This window comes from Ochlerotatus camptorhynchus, unplaced genomic scaffold (genome assembly GCF_037179485.1).
Source record: "Ochlerotatus camptorhynchus isolate MF236.1 unplaced genomic scaffold, CSIRO-AGI_Acam_v1.1 ptg000550l, whole genome shotgun sequence".
Classification (NCBI taxonomy): domain Eukaryota; kingdom Metazoa; phylum Arthropoda; class Insecta; order Diptera; family Culicidae; genus Ochlerotatus; species Ochlerotatus camptorhynchus.
Genome location: NW_027041033.1, coordinates 770,410 through 791,406, shown reverse-complemented (window position 1 = coordinate 791,406; position 20,997 = coordinate 770,410). Strand labels below are relative to the sequence as shown.

The window sequence follows — 20,997 nt, the reverse complement described above, 5'->3', positions numbered from 1 at the left end:
AGGGGAAATTAACGAAGTAGCATACTCGACTTCGATTCGAGGCTAGCACAAGGATTCTGTTGGTTACATTTGGCGTTAGTAGACGTGTTTTTTTGGAGCCATGGCGGGTAAACGGAAGTCGGCTGGAATAATGCCCTTGAAGCGGCACGACACGTAGTACTAGAATTTCGACTAGAATGGGGTACGTTAATCGTTTGCTTGGGACCAATAGGCTAGTCAAGTAGTGAGCCAATTTAAAATCGTTACTTTCGTATTGATTGTTGGTAGTAGCAGGTTGTATTGTCTATCAAAAGCAACAGCAAATGCACCGAGAAACGTTAAATCTAGCGAGTTATTAACAAAAGAGAAAATCGACGAAGAGAATCGATCATCGCGTATACGCCCTTATGCATGCTCACTGTCGAAATGATTTTTATCAGCACTGGCCATAACTGGCACAATTCCCTTTATCCTGGGTCTGGTGGAGAGAATAATTTTCTAATTTTGATCTGTCAAAGTCGAAGCGGTTTATTTCCTGTAGATAGAGCTGGTAAATGTCACGAAAATGTAATGTCGAGACATTAGTTTCCCCCATACAATTTAGTGGAATTGTGATTAATTTTACTCGACGGTTGCCTTTTTCAATAGCCTGTTCACTCAAAACGCAGCAACCAAGGCAATAATTCAGCCCATCACTGTACTTCCGCACGCTATGCTCTCTGGCAGCATAGTGGCAAACTGTTGCATACCCCTGCAACTGCCTCACCCCGTAAACCCCCTACGAACTATGTATGGAAGAATCCACAACATTATTCAGCATCATCCTGCACGTCGTCGTCGTCGCGTCGGCATCATTCATTCGTCGCCCGCCCGTTGCGCATTAAGAAGACACGACCCGCTGTCCATCGAGTTTAGTTTCGCGCCAACCATCGTCTCGTTCGGTTCTACATTTATTTCTGTCCGCTCGTTCGACAATTAATTGTGGTTGAAAAAATAAAAAAAAGAAGAGTTGTGCTTTAAGTAGGCATTGCGACCAACTGTTGAATCGTTTAACCGCAACTATTGTGAGGATATAGTTTTGTTTTCGCACCCGAAACAGCAAGCAAAAGTCAAGGCAGAATAATGGCCGTTAGTCGATTGTCGATCGTGAAGTTCCTGGAGTTGGTAAATATCATTTCATGGCGTGGAATGGGCGAACAGTTGGAAGCTCGTACGTTATCAACGAACTGCCGAAGCACAGCTATCGCTAATGATTGGAAGTGATAAGCCCCCCGTGTTTTGTGCAAATATCATTTAACTAAGTAATCGAATAATCAAACTGTTTTGCTATCTTCTACTTAAATATTTACAATGCGGTCGCTGGACACACCTCGGCATTGTTGAACCAGAGAGTAGAACGGTTTACTTTTATCTCTGACTGCATCCGTTCTTATTTGCTATTGACCAATGAGTGAGTGGTGGAAGATAATCTTTTGACCGTTTGTTTTTTTGTTTATGAAGAAATTTACTTTCCGTTGAGATCAAAGTGCCCTGACGGATCATTAGTTGGAAGGTTGGAATGAGGAAACATGGCTTCAAGCTCAAGGCAAGCAACAAAGGTGATGACTAATACTAGCTCCCAATCCGGCACGCCAATGTTTGTCATTCGGTAATGTACGATTCTAGAATCGACAAGAAGCCGTTGATTCCGGAAGGAAGGGGGAATAAAACTAACGCGACGACTTTTACGATGACAACGGCGACGACGGAAGCAACAGAAATAAGGATGACGTCGACTACTGCGACTGCGTTGTGTTGAGGATGATGCTGGTCGGCAATCCGGGCTGCTGAAATGGCGGTTAATGTTTTCTTACAGCTGGATTTTATGTGATCGCAAGCTGTCATCCATGGAGATGATGCTGCTGGTGACGATGGAGACAAAGAAAACGTATCGATTGGGGGTGCAGTGCTTAGAAAATTGAAGTCATCGTGTGCCGCCTTGGTGGCGAGACAATATTTAGCAACTAGGTAGGGAGGGAAGCATGACAGACGTCGCAAAAATCGGTTATGGTGGATCGAAGCTATTGGAGGGAGCGTATTAAGAATGAAAGTATGGTAAAAGTTCGCTTAGTGAAAGACCTTTTACTGAAATGCAAATAAAAGGCAGATTCACATCGAAGTACTTTAGATTATTTGACGTCTTCGTTCAAGCCGTATTTTGCATACAAAAATGTATCGGATGCAAATTCTGATATCATTCAAAACTTTCATAAAATTCAGATGACTCATTTCCCGGTCAAATGATTTTGAGATCGCATGCAGATTTCAGTTGATGGATTGTGTTACATTTCTGTCAACTCGAATGAAGTGCACACATGTACTGCACCACATTAAATGTCAAATTTTGATGAAAATAAAAGCGTTAAATTAATAACGCTGGCTCTCAACTTAGTGTGTTTGAGCATTTCCAGCCATTTATGAGCAGTTGTTAATTGAGAGCTTTCTAAGCCTGTACCATTATTACATTAGTACATATTTATTGTGTGTCAATCATACTCTATGCCCAGGCATGTCAAACCAATTTCCAACTCGAAAAACGCCTACACCGCCTCCAGCTGCGCCTCTGCCGACTGCGCCAACACAATGGACAGTTCTGAAAACGATAATGCGGTTATCATGTTTGCTACACATCATTATAATATCCAATAGCGACAAGCTCCGTTCATCATTATGAACTATCGTCACTGAAGATGCCCCAATGGGAATCCCTTATCAGGCGAGAGTAATTAGCTAATCATGAGATTGAGCATGAGCATGATTGACCGCCCACGGTTGCTACTCTGTTATTGCCAGATCAGCTTGGGACGAGAATTCGTCCGGAAAAGTTGTTCAAGTAACGATGAATCGATTAGTTCTGGAATCTGGCAATACGTTGAGCTAGTGATCATAACATGTTCCAGTGTATGCTATATCTCATGATCCTGATCCGCTGGAAAGTTGCTATTTTTGGTTAAGTTCTTCAGGTAACCAAGGCCTTCTGTTTTCTACATGGTGGACAGATCAGTGAAAAAATCATCCACTACACGGCGCTAGCATTCATATGAACTATAAAAATGTGCTATACTGCCGTTTGATGAAAATGTAACGGAAAACAATTTAGTTAATAATTGATCAGAAATCATATATTTTGATTAAGCCGAAAATTTGCAAAACTATCACTGTATCTGTTGAGGAGTATGAAGCTGAAATTATTAACCCTGATGATTAAAATAGCTGTTTGGATTTCTGCAGAAACTAGTATTTGGAATCACCGCCTACTCTAACAGCTGATCATAGCTAAACCAAATTTATATTTATAGATAACCATAGCAGTTTCTTGTTCCACTGCTTCATTACTGGGAATGCTGGGAGTAGTTGTTGTCTCCACCAGAGCATTGGGAACAGATTGTATCGGTTCCAGCTCAAACCCTTGAGAGCAGGACAAAAGTTGCCTGAGATCCGCTTGGTAGTAGATTATCTCAAGCGACTGAGCTATAACCTCATTCGCAGTCACAACTGATGATTGGTTCGAGTTGGGATTCGGTGTTTTTTGGAATTTGTGCTTGTTGCGATACACCTGTATGGAAAATATAAATAAGTAGGATCGGAAATTTAATCCTTACTTGGGATGTTCAGCATAAGATGGTTAAAATCGTATTCCTTTCGGGTTTGGTCCATAGACTGCCCAAATGAGGCGTCATTTTTGCGGAGTGCTTTTTTGCTTGGCCAAAATGACTCGTTTCCGCCGACCCACTGATGTAGAACCACCGTCGCAACGGGTATCCCAGCTTCGCATGTCTGAATGACCAAGAAATAGTCACCTAACAATAATTGGTTCACTTAAATTAATTTCAATTTCTACTCTTTATCTCAAATATGTTTACCTTTACTCATTTTGTATACAATCCCAGGCCACAACAGGGGATGAAAACAATGGACTTACAATAAACGTAATTTATTTTGACAGCTACAAGGCAGTGCTACCAGATATAATTTTGAGCATTTATTCAGCAAATGATAGGTTTTTGTACAACGCTTAATCAATAAGATGAAGTTTTCTTTATTGATATGTAATGAAACTTTTATAGAGCAATTGTGAGGTTTGAGTAACTCAAAAGAAAATATTTGCTTATGTGACTGTAAACTAATGGTTATTCAACTACATAATAAACATTAGAGACTGAAGCTTCAAATACTCCTTTTGATTGACTGAAATGTGTGATCAAGGATGGAGCAGATGGACACTTAGGCAGCATCAAAGTGTGTGTTTGTTTAAAGTATGCTGAAATATTTTTATGAGGTTGGCTACCCAAATTGAGGAGAACAAAAATTTAATTTAAAGCATTGTTAAATAATAGTTAAGCATAAAATAATTCGTAAATGTTGTGAGTCGTTGTCACTGTGACTATCTGATATTAAATATCCACTGTAAGCTTCTAATAAACAAACCAACCTAAATACAGTTACATGCTGAATAAAACACGCTTCAGTAGAGTTAATTCAAGCAAACCAGATAACTAAACTACAGATAGAAATTGAAAGGGTAGTACAGTAAGGGCAACTTTTTTCGACCTTCTGAACTGGAAATGTGGGCTCTCTGTGTGACACTGCACGTGTTGTTGTTCTTCGAGAACCGATTCGTAGACGTTGAGGAAATCCGTTGACAAGAATCCCAAAACTCGGATCACCATCCAGGAGCTACTGGAGGCGGAATGGATTCTATTTTAATCAATTCTGAACTAGTCCAGGTTGAGCGTTAAATGCTTCCTGGTGATTCGGTCGGTTGGTGGTTCTGTTGGTGTGCCGGATAGTGTATCTATGTCTAAAGCTCTACAACAGGCAATGTTAGTGAATGTTTTTGCATCAAAATCCGTGAAACATCTGAAAGTCAATACAGAAGTGCGTAAACTTCCCAATTCCGTGGCAGTTTCTGCACTCCTGAATTGGCTTTCAAAGATTTATAATCAATCCACCCGGTCAACAATCAAATTTTGACACATCCTTACTGCGCATGCGCACAAATAATGCAGTGATACCAGTTACTTTAGAGATTACAAAAAATATGTACCATGGGTGCCAAACAGTGTTAATGAGTGAGCCATGGTGTGCCCTACTGTGTTTTTGGCACACTGTGCTGAGTGACATGCCCCTTGGTTGAAGCTTTATAATGGTTGTACCAATGATTTAAAGCGTAATAAAGGCATACAATTGTATAACAATTGCTGTATCAACATTATTTTTTTCAAAGGTTGCTAAACTACTGTAGTTGAATAGATTCTCCATTTTTGAGTTAAAAAAAAGCTGAATAGTGGTTTTGTTTTCAAATAAGATAAAGATTCATAAACATGAAGCTGAACAGTGATTCTAAAGAATAGTTTTTGTAATTCATTATGTGGTCACATAAGCCACCGATTCTATTGGATTGAGAGACTCTCCCTCTACACAATCATTGTTGTGATTTACTTGGGTTAGTTTTCACTCTCGAACAATTCGCGAAAAAAGGCATTGATTATAATTGCGGTAAGGTTTTTGATCTAATTTTCGTCCTACTAAGCACAACCCGCGCTTTACCTCTCTTTTCTGAGCGGGTTTGAACAAAAAAATTGAATATTTCTGTGAAAGATGCTTTCTAAATGTATTCACCTTTCCATACGTGTTGGATTTGATAAAGAGTCACACATTGTTGAGATATTGTTTAAAATCTAATACTTCTTGATTATAAATTCGTTCTACGAGTTTCAATTCCGTCCTAACGCATTGAAACCCCATTAGATTTTCTTCGTCCTACGGATAAACGTAGAAAAAGGGGATTCACAACGAGCGCTTCTTTTGTTTTGAGAACAATGAGCGTAAATATTCATACAATGCGCTCTAATAGGATTTCTGTTGTAGCTAATGAACTACCCGCATAAACGCGAACCATCACATGACCTTACCGATAATGGTTATAAATTGTTTATAATCCCTGCTAAACTTCAACTGAAATGGTTATGGAACTTTACATGAACGTTTGTGTGATAAAGTTTTAACCTTATGTATTATGGTTTTTCGGAAGCGGACCTTACAAATAATGGGTTGTTAAGAACCATTACCATTCCAAATTCTTGTTTTCTCCATACATTATCGGAAAGAGAACTATATTAGAACGTTTTTACTTATGGTTTGAGAACATTAATGGTTATGGTTATGGTAGTCAGTAAGGTCCATTAATGGTTTTGTATTATCGCTCAACTTTACGTGAAATATATCGTGAATTGGTAATCAGTAATTTGCAGGCAACCAATTCGCGATATATTCCACATAAAGTTGATCGATGTTACAAAACCATTCATGGACCTTACTGGTTACCATAACCATTACCATTAATGTTCTCAAACCATAAGTTAAAAGGTTTTAGTATAGTTTTCTTTGCGAAAATGTATGGAGAAAACAAGAATTTTGAATGGTAATGGTTCTTAACAACCCATTATTTGTAAGGTCCACTTCCAAAAAACTATAATACTTAAGGTTAAAACTATATCATTAAACGTTCATGTAAAGTTCCATAACCATTTCAGTTGAAGTTTAGCAGGGATTATAAACAATTTATAACCATTTTAGGTAAGGTCAATTTATGGTTCTCGCTTATGCGGGTAACGCATCGGAACAAACCTATTATTGATTTGTGCATGGTAAAATCATTGATAGTTTTCGACAGTGAACATGCATAAGGGCCTATACGCGATGATCGATTCTCTTCGTCGATTTTCTCTTTTGTTAATAACTCGCTAGATTTAACGTTTCTCGGTGCGTTTGCTGTTGCTTTTGATAGCCAATACAACCTGTTACTACTCTGCTTTGAACAAATTCTAGAAAATTGTTTCGCTTAGCTGTAGCAATGCAAAGAGAAAATCGATGAAGAGAATCGATCATCGCGTATTCGCCCTTATGCATGCTCACTGTCGTATTGATCTTTTCTGTTTGATAGAACGGAAATGGGCGATTACGACGAAGTAGCGCTCTACCCTATTAGCCTATTCATTTACTTGTGTGCAGTTCGTATGGAATTTTCCACTAGCTTTTTAACCAAAAGTAAGTTAGTTGTACCCAACAGTAGGTTAATATGATTATATTCAACGTTGGGTTCCCACACTTTACTACCCCTGTTGGGTGGTTTTGCTGCTCCGTTTTTGACAACATTACAAGGAGAAAAGGAGACAAACTAGTCAAAAGTTGGTCAAAGTGAACTGGTCGTTGGGTACTTTTTTCTTACGGTGTAGGCAACATGTTTCACATAGAGTCGGTGTAAAATGAGTCACGCCAAGAGAAAAACAGTTGAACTCGCATCACGGTTTTCGTAAGATTCCCTTTCTTTTCACTTGGCAACAGAGGACTTCTACATCAACTTCAAATTACTTCTAGCGAGAAAAAAATAGCAGCTGTAGTAAATCATTATATCAAGGATTTTGTCAAATTATCTTATCAAAAATAGTAGAAGTTCTCATTACTGATCATTACCAACCGTATTCCATGACTATTTAAAGCTTACCGCATGGTTTTGATCATTTCTTCGATTATATTTTATTGCAATACCTTTCGTGGACCTTTCATAGCATTGTAATGTTTGTTTACTTTGCACGATAGGTAGCCGGTTTGACAGTTCAATAGGTAGACTTGGCTTCACTCTTGGCGTGACTCATTATACACCGACTCTAGTTTTACAGTGTTTTGCATTTCAATGCGATGTGAAATGCTTGTTCTGCAAGGTAAACATTGAAAACATGAGTTGTGACTTCATACTTATCAACCAGCCTCATATATGAGAACAACCATGGTCCAGTGAGATCGAACGAAGGCAACTGTAGCAGCACCACCCCAACAGCCCAGGATCAATTCCCAAATCAGACCCATTAATTAAAAGGCATGTGTATGCTCTGCCCTCAGCTTTGTTTATATATTTGTCGATTTAATTTTTGAGTCGGTAAAGTAGAAGTCGATGAAGTAGAATATTGTAGAAAATTGAACTATGATGTGCAAAGCTATTGATATTAGCATGTGAGGCACATAGAATCCAAGTGCGTCACAATTCGAACCAATAGTTTTGAGGCATGGTTGAAAGCATAAGATTCACACATGAAATGGATGTGTTTCACAATAAGTGCAAAATTATGTGTGAGGCACATGATGATGACGTGTGAAATTTTTTGAGTGTATAGAGATCTCCAAGCGCAATCTCACGAACACTAAAATCCAACATCCATACGTAAAAACGAAGAAGAAGAAGAAACAAAAAGGTATCGCGATATCACAACTACTTAAAAAGGTAGCGCGCGGTCTCACGCACATTTTTGAGCATCTGGAGAACTCTATTAGAGCAAGAAAACCTTTGAATTCACCCAAAGTTCTGCACTAATACTTGAGCAATTCATAAACGTCAGAGAAATCTATGGAGTTGTAGAAAAATGGTTTATTGGTTGTCTTTATTAACACTCCGAATACGGTGGGTAAAAAACTTTACGCCGACTACGAAGCCTCCGAAAAACGTGTAACGGCAAGTTTGCAATGGCACAACTTAGCCATTTCTTAATGAATTTTAAAAATTGTGGTACCTTTAGAATTCCTAGGGTTTCTAGATGATTTTGATTGCAAAAAACTTGAAAATAGAGTCGTCTACTTTTTTAAAAAGCGAAAAGAGTTGTTACACGTTTTTTTGAAAGGTGTGTTTGTAGGGTTTTGCAAGTGGCGCAAGATCTGTAATTTAGATTAATGGGCACAAATGTTCACAATTAGCCAGAATACAGTCATGATTCCAATATATGGATCCTGGAGACAACAGAACGGTCCTTGAAAAATCCGGAACATCCGTAAAAATGGTCAATCAATGATCCTGATCTTAGAGCTCTGCGGTTTTTTTGAAAACATTAGGAACTGTGATATAAACAAATATTTGGGGTCGTGACATAAACATGTACCTGGATGGCCATGGGACCGTCCTCCGGAAGATCCGGAACATCCGTAAAAGTGATCAACCCATGAAACTGATCCTAGAGCTACGCGTTTTTTTTTAAAATTAGGATCTGTGATATAAGAATGAATTTGGATCATGGACCAAGATGGCCATCGGACCGCCAGCGGAAAATCCGGAACATCCGTAAAAGTAGTAAATCCACGATCCTGATCTTAGAGCTCCGTGGTTTTCTTGAATACATTAGGAACTGTGATGATAGAAAGAATTTGGGCTTGTGACATAAACATGAATCTGGATGTCCATAGTACCATCCTCCGGAAGATCCGGAACATTCGTGAAAGTGGTCAAACAATGAAAATGATCCTAGAGCTCCGCAGTTTTTGAAAAAACACTAAGACCTGAGATGATAGAATGAATTTGGGGTCGTGACATAAACATGGACCTTGATGGGCATGGGACCGTCCTCCAAAAGATCCGGAACACCCGTGAAAGTGGAAAATTCACGAAACTGATCCGAGAGCTCCGTGGTTTTCTTGAAAACGTTAGGAACTGCGATATTAGAATGAATTTGGGATCGTGACATAAACATGGACCCAGATGGCCATCGGACCGTCCTCCGCAAGATCCGAAAATTCCGTAAAAGTGGTCATTGTATGAAACTGACCCTAGAGCTCCAAGGTTTTTTCGAAATCACTTGGAACTTTCATATATAAATTAATTTGCGGTCGTGACATAAACATGTACCTAGAAGGCCATGGGACCGTCCTCCGCAAGATCTAGAACATCTTTAAAAATGGTCAATCTTTGAAACTGATCCTAGAGTTCTACGGTTTTTTCGAAAGCATGTGGTATAAGAAAGAATTCGGGGTCATGACATAAACACGTACCGGAGACGAACCAGCCCAGGCCTGAAAGTCTCCTTACTAAAGATAAAAAAAACACGGACCTGGATGGCCATAGGACCGTCCTCCGGAAGATACGGAACATCCGTAAAAGTGATCCAGAGGTTTCTTATATCACAGTATTTAAAAAAGAACTGCAGTGCTCTAGGATCAGTTTCTCAGTATGATATGTTCCCGATCTTTTGGAGGACAGTCTCATGGCCATCCGGATCCATGTTTATGTCACGACCCTAAATTCTATCTTAAATCGCAGTTCCAAGAGTTTTCGAAAAAAAACCACGGTTTTTTCACAGTTTCATCGATGATCCACTTTTACGGATGATCAGGATCTTCTGGAGGACGTTCCAATGGCCATCCAGGTTCATTTTTACGGATCTTCGCAAGGACTGTCCCATGGTCATTCGGTTCCATGTTTATGTTCAGACTCCAAATTCATTCTAATATCACAGTTCCACGGTTTTTCGTTCTTGGATCAATTTTATGGCTTGCAATCGAGCTAAGGCCTTGTTGTCCTCTGCTGTCCGAAGAAGTCGTTTCAACTCTACTCGATCCATGGCCAGACTTTGCCAGCCTCGTAGTCTGCGAAGGGTCCGCAGATCACCTTCTACTTGGTCGATCCACCTTGCGCGCTGCGCGCCTCTTCTTCTTGTTCCTGTTGGGGCGCTTTCAAGAACCATTTTCACTGCGTCGTCGTGCGACATTCTTACGACATGCCCAGCCCACCGTAGTCGCCCAATTTTTGCAATGTGAACGATGGATGGTTCTCCCAACAGCTGGTGCAATTCTTGGTTCATTCGCTTCCTCCACGTTCCGTCATCCAAGGGCGCGTTTGTCCTCCACGAGCATAGTCACGGTCTCGTGGCAGTAGACGGCCACCGGTCTAATCAGCGTCTTTTAGATAGTCAACTTTGTGGCGAATTTTATTCGACCGGAGCGTCCTCCGGAGTCCAAAGTAGGCACGATTCCCTGCCATAATGCGTCTTTGAAATTATCTGCTGGTATCATTTTCGACGGTCACCAGTGAGCCCAAATACACGAACTCATCGACCACCTCGATTTCGTCACCGTCAATCTGAACTCGGGGTGGGAGGCTAACATTGTCTTCCCTAGAACCTCTTCCTTTCATGTATTTTGTGTTTAATGTGTTGATGGCAAGTCCAATCCACCTAGCTTCAGCCTTCAGTCTGATGTACGTTTCCGCCTTCGTCTCAAAGTTCCGTGCCATGATGTCGATGTCATCGGTGAAGCCAAGAAGCTGTCTTGATACTCGTGTCTATCCCAACTCTTCTGATCACACCTTCTAACGCGATGTTGAATAGCAGACACGAAAGTCCATCACCTTGCCGTAACCCCCTTCGAGATTCAAAGGGACTCGAGAGTGTCCCCGATACTCGAACAACGCACATAACTCGATCCATCGTTGCCTTGACCAATCGCGTCAGTTTATCTGGAAATCCGTACTCGGGCATAATCTGCCATAGCTGATCACGATCGATTGTGCCGTATGCGGATTTGAAATCGATGAACAAATGATGTGTAAGCAAGTTGTATTTGTGGCATTTCTGCAGAACCTGCCGAATCGCGAATATGAACCCATGAATTCCTGCTGGTATTGCCCAAGAAATCTCTTGCAAATGGTGACAGGCGGCGTATAATTTGCGAGAGTACCTTGTAAGCGGCGCTCAGCAGTGTGATCGCGCGGTAGTTGCAGCAATCCAACTTGTAGATTGGGCATTGCAGCCCTTTTTGTAGATTGGGCATACAACACCTTGCTTCAATCCTCCGGTAATATCCCCTCCTCCCAAATCTTGGCAATTACCCAGTGCAGCGCTCTAGCCAGTGCTTCACCACCGTATTTTAATAGCTCACTTGGTTGTTGATCTACACCAGTTGCTTTGTTGTTCTTCAGTCGACCGATCTCCTCCTCAACTTATTGAAGATCAGGGGCCAGTAGCCTGTCGTCTCCTGCACGTGCTCCAAGGTCTGTTGCCGTGCCACCTTCGTTTTCTGCTGCATCACCGTTGAGGTGCTCGTCATAGTAATGCTTCCACCTCTCAATTTTATGGAGTGACCATTTTACGGATGTTGTTGATCTTCCGGACGACGGTCCCATGGCTATCTGGGTACATGTTTAAGTCACGATCACAAATTCATTCTTATATCACAGTTCCTAATGTTTAGAATCAGTTTCATTGATTAACCTCTTTTACGGATGTTCTGGACTTACCAGAGGATGGCCCCATGGCCATTTGGGTCCATGTTTATGTCATGACTCCAAAATATTTCTTATATCGCAGTTCCACATGCTTTCGAAAAAAACCGTAGAACTCTAGGATCAGTTTCGAGGGTTGCCCATTTTTAAAGATGTTCTAGATCTTGCGGAGGACGGTCCCATGGCCTTCTGGGTACATGTTTATGTCACGACTGCAAATTAATTTATATATGACAGTTCCAAGTGTTTTCGAAAAAAAACCGTGGAGCTCTAGGATCTGTTCCATACATTGACCACTTTTACGGATTTTTCGGATCTTCCGGAGGACGTTCCGATGGCCATCTGGGTCCATGTTTATGTCACGATCCCAAAATCATTCTAATATCACAGTTCCTAACGTTTTCAAGAAAACCACGGAGCTCTCGGATCAGTTTCGAGAATTTTCCACTTTCACGGATGTTCCGGATCTTCCAGAGGACGGTCTCATGGCCAACAAGATCCATGTTTAGGTCACGACCCCAAATTCATTCTATCATCTCAGTTCTTAGTGTTTTTTTCAAAAACTGCGGAATTTTTCGGATCTTGCGGAGGACGTTCCGATGGCCATCTGGGTCCATGTTTATGTCACGATCCCAAAATCATTCTAATATCACAGTTCCTAACGTTTTCAAGAAAACCACGGAGCTCTAAGATCAGTTTCGTTAATTTTCCACTTTCACGAATGTTCGGGATCGTTCGGAGGACGGTCCCATGGACATCCAGGTTCATGTTTATGTCACAAGCCTAAATTCTTTCTATCATCACAGTTCTTAATGTTTTCAAGAAAACCACGGAGTTCTAGGATCAATTTCATGGGTTGATCACTTTTACGGATGTTCCGGATCTTCCGGAGGACGGTCCTATGGACATCCAGGTTCATGTTTATGTCACAAGCCCAAATTCTTTCTATTATCACAGTTTCTAATGTTTATAAAAAAAAACGTGGAGCTCTAGGATCAGGATCGTGGATTTACTACTTTTACGGATGTTCCGGATCTTCCGCTGGTGGTCCGATGGCCATCTTGGTCCATGACCCAAATTCATTCTTATATCACAGATCCTAATGTTAAAAAAAAACGCGTAGCTCTAGGATCAGTTTCATGGGTTGATCACTTTTACGGATGTTCCGGATCTTCCGGAGGACGGTCCCATGGCCATCCAGGTACATTTTTATGTCACGACCCCAAATATTTGTTTATATCACAGTTCCTAATATTTTCAAAAAAACCGCAGAGCTCTAGGATCAGGATCATGGATTGACCATTTTTACGGATGTTCCGGATTTTTCGAGGACCGTTCCGTTGTCTCCAGGATCCATATATAGGAACCATGACTGTATTCTGGCTAATTGTGAACATTTGTGCCCATTAATCTAAATTACAGATCTTGCACCACTTGCAAAACCCTACAAACACACCTTTCAAAAAAACGTGTAACAACTCTTTTCGCTTTTTAAAAAAGTAGACGACTCTATTTTCAAGTTTTTTGCAATCAAAATCATCTAGAAACCCTAGGAATTCTAAAGGTACCACAATTTTTGAAATTCATTAAGAAATGGCTAAGTTGTACCATTGCAAACTTGCCGTTACACGTTTTTCGGAGGCATCGTATTCGGAGTGTTAAGGAGATTTTCAGCCAGACGCTGGTTCATCTCCGGCGTAAAAAAAATGAGTAAACTGGTTTGTCTCCGATGAGTTGGATCTACCCAGATTCTGGGTAAATGGTTCTGATATAATTTTTCCTAAGTTCAAAATGGCGCACTTTGAAGGCGATTTTTGTGCAGTGAGTTTAAAAGTAGTTTTTTAAAAGTGAAGCAGTTACGTAATGACCTGAATGGCGAAAACTCCCTAATAAACAGGTACCATGCACTAACGATATCATAGATGGTGCAACCATGCCACATAAAGTTGAGATTATACCCCGAAGTGGTGGTTAGGCGCTTTTTATGGTTATTGTTTATACCGGCTATCAGCAGCTAGTTGGTAAGGTATACAACTCTAACAAATAGTTCGTTGGTATCAATAAATACAGAATTATCATTTTCATAATGTTTTTCAATATTCTTCCTGGACAAAGCAATTTATATTTATAAAACATTCATGGGGAATTCATTCGTTTCTTCCGAAATGGGTAAGGTTTACTCAGTTGACAAATGTCATAATCTGAGTAACCGTTACCCAGTTTCCTCAATAGGCACGTTTACTCAAATTTGAGTAAAATCATGTTTACTCGTTTTTGAGTAACTTCCCTTTTGGCTTGACTGAATGATTTTCGACTCAAAAATGAGTAGCCTCAAGTATAGCGTGTACTATTTTTTTTTTTTCAATCGTGCCAAACCGAACTGTCAACAACGATCAGCACCACCGCATCAATGAGGTACAGAGAGAGGTGGCGCAGATCGTGAAATAGGGTTGTATTAGTAAACCAAAAAATCAACGTAAACGCAAGTAGTGACGTCACTACTTGCGTGTACTTGCGTGTATCGTACAGTGGTTGTGTGAGTGATTGCTTCACCTCGGTAATCCAGCTCATTGCCACCGCATAGCAGCGTAGATAGTCTTCACCATCATAACGTTGTACCGGTGTAGTCAGATAAGTAGCAAATATATTGCACTTAAAAAAATCTACACGTGCCGTTCATGTGTTTCACATTTGAATTGGCGCAATGTGGCAAACACATAAATTTCAAATGTATAACTTATGAAATCAGTCATACCTTACCCAGGCTTCATTCACTTACAGTACACATGAATTTCATTTGATTTAAATGTCAACGTCATGTGCTTGATTTCTAATCATGAAATGTTTTGCATATAAATATATTGTACCAGACATGCTAAATTTAAGCGTGATGCACATGAATTTCATGAAAGACCTTGTAGCAATCTAATAGTATAACTATTGGTTTTAGAATTGATTTGTTGCTATAAAAAAGATAACGGAATTTAATTTAAGCAAATCGTAGTCATGCATACTGCATTTCAATAGTACCGTACAAACAGAAAAATGTTATCCGATACCTTTGAAACTTAATACATTACTACGGTCCTCTTAAAAGATAATTATTGAACGGGTAGCTTAACCTATCAAATCAAATATCGTTGTCTTCGTGAATAAAGTTGTACTTTTTTTCTGTATACATAGTAGTAGAATCGGATGTCCAAAAGAATTCATTTTCGTTCTAGAATTAAAATCATATAAATTTAGGTGCTTTGAGAGTGACATACGAGCGTCAATTTTGACATAAATTTGAGCCATAGCAGACTTGAAATATAGCTCAATCAAACTTACTTTTCGTCGAGCAACAAACTTTTCAGTCTCGGAGCACTAAACATTACATGACATGTTTGTTTACGTCTCTACTTTTATGTCAAAGACGGATTCCGTCACGTGTAAAATTAGTTATTTCTAAGTGTGTGTAGTGATCCCTTTATTTAAACATATAATTTCCTACAAAGAATACTCACATACTCACGGTTAAAAATTTCGAGGATTTTGTTAGGAAAACCTAACTCCACTAACAAGTTTTCTCTACTAGCTGTTGCCTTCCATGTTTGTTTTGACACTTTAGGTACTCTTCTCATCTTTATAGTGAGATCCATTGCAATTCATGTGTCATACACGTTAAATACACAAGTAGGAAACAGTAGCGCATAATTATATGGGGATCTCTTTGATTTCGATAAGTTAACACATGAAATCAATGTGTGGTAGTATTAATTTCATAAGCAACAAAAACATATTATTTGTGTGTGTAAATCTTATGACATCCGTGTGAAAAGCACATGATTATATGGTGACAAGTAATGAACGGTCTTCATATTCCAAAACACATGAATAGAACGTGTCATTTTTTTTGAGTGTGTATTGCCCTTTGTTCTCGCTCGATTCTTCTTCCCTTAAGCTGGGTTTAGACAGGGCAAGTCAATTGATCAAGTCAGTTGAATTCAACTGACTTGAACGCGAATTGAACGTGTAAACCATGCCATTCAACTGACTTGATCACCTCACTTGAATTGAAAAAAAGATCATTTGACTTGCCTACACTGATAAAATTTCAAAGATTGCATCTGTTTTCTATTTATGGCCGTACGACTGCGCCCATTGATTTAACACACGGCGGCTCTTTATCTATGATTCGTTGCTCAAGCCGCTGCCATAAAATACTATCTAAGTTACACACCTGTGTATAATCGTTATGCAACCCCGCGTGCTTATGAGCGGCGTGCTTCGACCGTCACCAAATGAGAATTTAACATAAGCGCGACAATATTAACGGTGAGAGAGAAGTCTCTTGGTGCATACCGAATGGAGTATTAACATTAAATCTAGATTAACGCATATCTGGATTAAATCGCGTATTATTCTCGATAGAGTTTACCGGTATTAGAAGTTTTTTTTTTCGGAAAAAAAATATTATAAAATTTCCAAAATTTAATCTGAAAATTGTCGAGGAAATGCGCGGTGACAAGGTGTTGCTTGTGAACTTTGCAGAAGCGTGGTTTACATCTCATTGCAGCCTGAAATTTTTTCAAAAAATGTGCCCAAGAAAAAAATTGACCAAGTTTACGTAAATAATACCACTGAACTGTCATCCGATTGAGGTTAACCCCGGCGGTGCAAAACCTTATGTAGAAGAAAACATCAAATCTCGCCGATGGTCAAAGTCCCTCTCTGAAAAACCAATCAGCAATCAACAGTGGAGGATTTATTACAAGCCGTGTTGGCGCAGCTATAAACGTCTAGCTAACATCACTCTCCAGTTTCAACTCGCTAAACAACCACTGCCCGTCTTCCCAGCATGCATGGCACAAACGAAAGTTTCAGGGGAGATGTTTGCATAGGGTTTTTGATCTAATTTCCGTCCTTAACCCCTCTTTTTCGAACGCATATGAACGCAAAAATGTAATCTACTAGATGACTTCCAAATTTACCGTACCGTTGGATTTTATAAAGAGTCGCAAATTATTGAGATATTTATTGTTAGAAATTCAACACTGCTTCTTGATTCCAAACTCGTTCTACGAGATTCATTTCCGAGCTAATACAATTTTTAGCTTGAATTAGTGTAAATATTCATACAACGCGCTCGTTTAGGCTTTATTGTGTACACACTTAGTTTTTTTTCTACCGAGCTCGGCGGTGCAAATTTCGGTAAAAATAAGTTTCACTGTGTGTAGCTTATGAGTTAACGCATCGAAACAAACGTATTATTAATTACTGCACGGTTTTTTTCTGCTCCATGGAACGGAACCGGGCGCTTACGAAGAAGTAGCGCTCTACCCTATGCATTCAAATTGATCTTTTTTCCTCACGTTTTTTGGGGAAAATAAAATAGCATAGTAAACAAATCTAAACGAATATTTCCTACCTGCGTTGATCGATTCCCTTCATCGACATTCTCTTTTGTAAATATCTCAACTGCGAAAACATTCCCTGATGTGATTGATAAATTCTCGCGCAACACGAGAAAAGGGCCTATCATTGTTGATCGATTCTCTTTATCTATTTTCTGTGGAAAATCTAAAAAACTGCCGGAAAATGAGGAAATTGACGAATATTTCATTCAGTCTCGGAGTAGTACCAATAGACTGAGTGAATCCAATCTTTACTTTTCTCAAATTCGGGAATTTTTCCCTGGAAAATCCTGGAAAAACATGAGACAAATTTTACTCATCGCTGAGTTCCTGCAGTTTTGGCGATTATGAGTGAACTAAACACAAATTTGGGTCGTTCTCATTCGCCGTAGATAAGAACCAGAATTGATAATAGAAGAGTTACGCAGACTGAAACCAAAATCTACCTATCGAACTGTCAAACCGTCTACCTATCGAGCAAAGTAGATAAACTGACTCTGTTGCGTGGGAAGTATTGTTATTGAAACTAGAGGGAACTTCCACTTCTAAAAAATGCCCATTGATCGACATCAGTGTTGCAAGCTTCACTCTGCGTAACTCTTCTATTATCAACTCAGATAAGAACCTCCTTTATCAAAAGATAGGGCCTTTTGAAACGTTCATCTAGAACTAGCATGACAAAGGGCAGTGTGGAGGAGGCTTTAATCTCAGTAATTTCATCTGCTAAACGTTTTTTGATTTACAAACATTTTAGGGTGCTTCAAGGTTAGTCTTCTGCACTGCAGGCGAAATGGCAAATGATCTTGAGGCTCACCGGTCAGCGACTTCTGAGTTGGAATTTAAATCGAATGCCTCACACACATGGAATTCCCGGAATTTTCTTTTAAAGACGTTTGTGTTTCGCTTATTGCGCATCTAGATCTTAATCTATTTAAGTTAACTCATTCCTGCAGAACGATGCTTTTCACAACAATATAAAAAATGCGAATACGCCCATTTAAAATTTAGCTCCATCCACCGAGCTAATCTAATCTAATTGAGTGATATTTCTCATTGATGCATCCGCTTTTTTTCCAACACTTTATTACGCCAAATTGACCGCGCATGCCTTTCTGTGGGTTGCAAAAATGTCTCCTCATTGTAAGCGACATCTGCAAACCGGCAAAGAATCAACAAGCACACCTTTTCATCAAACCCCAATCCACAGCCGTCTGCGATCGCGTTCTGTTTCATTTGACGCGAGCTTTGATTAACCCAGCTGGGTCAAGGCTCACTACGTTTCTGATAATCTCTGAGCCGACCGCGTGCACCAGTAAAACCGTCCATCTCGCGAGATATTTGTTGTTATTAATACACATGAATATATCTGTTCTCATGACTGAGATGAAGTCATTCGCGTCAGCCAGCACGGAAGCAGTGCAGTAACGCCACACTTCGCCTTCCTCAAAAAAAAAAAAAAACAAAGAACGTGCGCCGGAGGCCGTCACTTTGCGCTGCTATATGATCTCATACTTCACAATGTTGATGATGATAATGATGGTCCCCGAGATAGTGGCGAGATTTTTCCACCACGTACTCACCCAAGAATGCTAATACTTTTTGAGTTGTGAGTAGATTTGCACTTGTCCATACAAATGGTGTACGTCTGTCTAGCTAATAAAACATCTGGCGCAATGTTTACGTGCTTACGCCTCTCAGTTGGGTGCAGTCAATCAATCTCGTTTTTATTCCTACTTTAAAGTGCACGGCAGAATCCAGAATGTTGCAAAATTTTACTAGCGTTCGGAATCCAAGCCTAACAATGGATTGGGTCCTACGCAACATTGACAGATTATCTTCGTCGACTTTTTCTTTACATACTCACGGCCATGCTAAGACATTCCCTGCTATATTCAGCACACAGAACGATGAAAGAAACTATTATCTAGGCTCCAATACGACAAAGATGACAAGAAACGGTTCTGTTCCCAAGATAAAGCCGATGATGAGAATCGATCAATGTTTCTTAGGACCTAATGCATTGTGCAGCTTGAAATCATTTGTGGCATAACACAAATTAAAGTGCGATCGTACGAAATGCTTGAAGCCTACTTCAACTATCTATTTAATTTGAATTACTTTTACTTTTCTCTAGAGCAAATATTCGAAAAATCTTAGACTAGCTCAAAATGTCAAAAATGTTATAAGATTTCTGAATCAGAGAGGTCTATCAGTAGTTTCTATTAACTTACCGTTGATATTCTTTCAGCAGCTTTATAAGTGGTCATCGGTTTCTAATATGAAACGATGTTTTCTAGATTTTAGTAAACATTTAAATTAATATTAAATAATTAAACGCGGTTTATTTGAAACTAAAGCGATACTGATCACACTGGACTGGAATTTATTCGTCTTCAAAAACGGTCACAGGAAGAATTAGAAACACATCTCTGTGTGCGCGCGCCATTGATGGATAACTCGGCTACAAATGTTATTTACCGAGCAAAAAAACCCCAACCGAAGCCTCCAACAACAAACAGTAATTTTAAGTCAATTGAGTCATTTTCATATGAATATGAATAGCCATCCGCCTCATCATTCACTGCCGCGTGAGAGTCTGAATAATTGGGAAGTAAACTAGTTAACAGTCAACTTTAGCTCGTTGGGCATGAGTGATGAAAAGACGCAATCTAGTGCCTATCATCGACGGACAACGATTGCCATCCATTGACGGCAATCGAATGTGCAGGAAGGCAGCTTCCACACCTGCGTAGGATACCCGAGCAAAGCTGGAGATCAAATTGAAATCAAAATTTGCTGTTATGATATATCTTATTTTGAATACTCCAGTTGATCTCATTTTGGTTGACTTAACGGTTAACACAGCAAAAATGAGAGCACAATATTACACTGTTGTATCAAACGAAAAACTAATCCTGCTTTCAATGGAATCAATTTGATTGCTGATTTTGCATTCATAATATTTAACTGAATACGGTCCAGGCGTAAATGGTTAGCATCAATGCTTCTCACGCTGAAAGACTTGAGTTCAAATCTTACCCGGACGAATGACCAAATAAACAATAATCGTTAGTTCAACGACACATGAAATTAAATTAAATTTTCAACAAGATGTTAACAGCACAACTTGAAGTTAAATTGCTTTCATTTTAAAAACTCTTGATTGCACATAGAATCCGCAATATGATATCAGACTTGTGTTGCGACAATTGAAATCAAAATCAGTTTTCATTATGATAGGAACTTCAAACTTTAATATCGTTTTGATTTCATTTTGTTAGCCGACTTCGCTCGGGTATTGAACCCATTTAACAACAATGGACCGGGACCACCGACTTTACTTCCCTTCCGAAGGAAGACGTGACCAGAGATTTTTATGCCTCAGAAAAATCCCACCGACCTCAGCTGGAATTGAAACCAGACCCATAGCGTGCAGTCGCACATGTGAAAACTGTATGCTCTCTGCTCCACCTGCTGCTGCTGGCCGTAGACGCACCAACCAAGCCTGGTTTTAGCTGCAACTGGTCCGGATCCATCTCCTTC

General features: G+C 39.7%; 1 protein-coding gene across 1 annotated transcript in view; it reads left to right on the top strand.

The window, feature by feature from the left end:
- The first annotated feature begins 856 nt into the window (after nt 1-856).
- LOC135713346 (uncharacterized) overlaps nt 857-20,997 on the top strand; it is a 29,144-nt gene continuing 9,003 nt past the window's right edge. Inside the window, exon 1 of the mRNA XM_065236453.1 lies at nt 857-1,143. Within this exon, the coding sequence (XP_065092525.1) occupies nt 1,102-1,143 (42 nt within the window). The 5' untranslated portion in view covers nt 857-1,101. The remainder of the gene's footprint in view (nt 1,144-20,997) is intronic.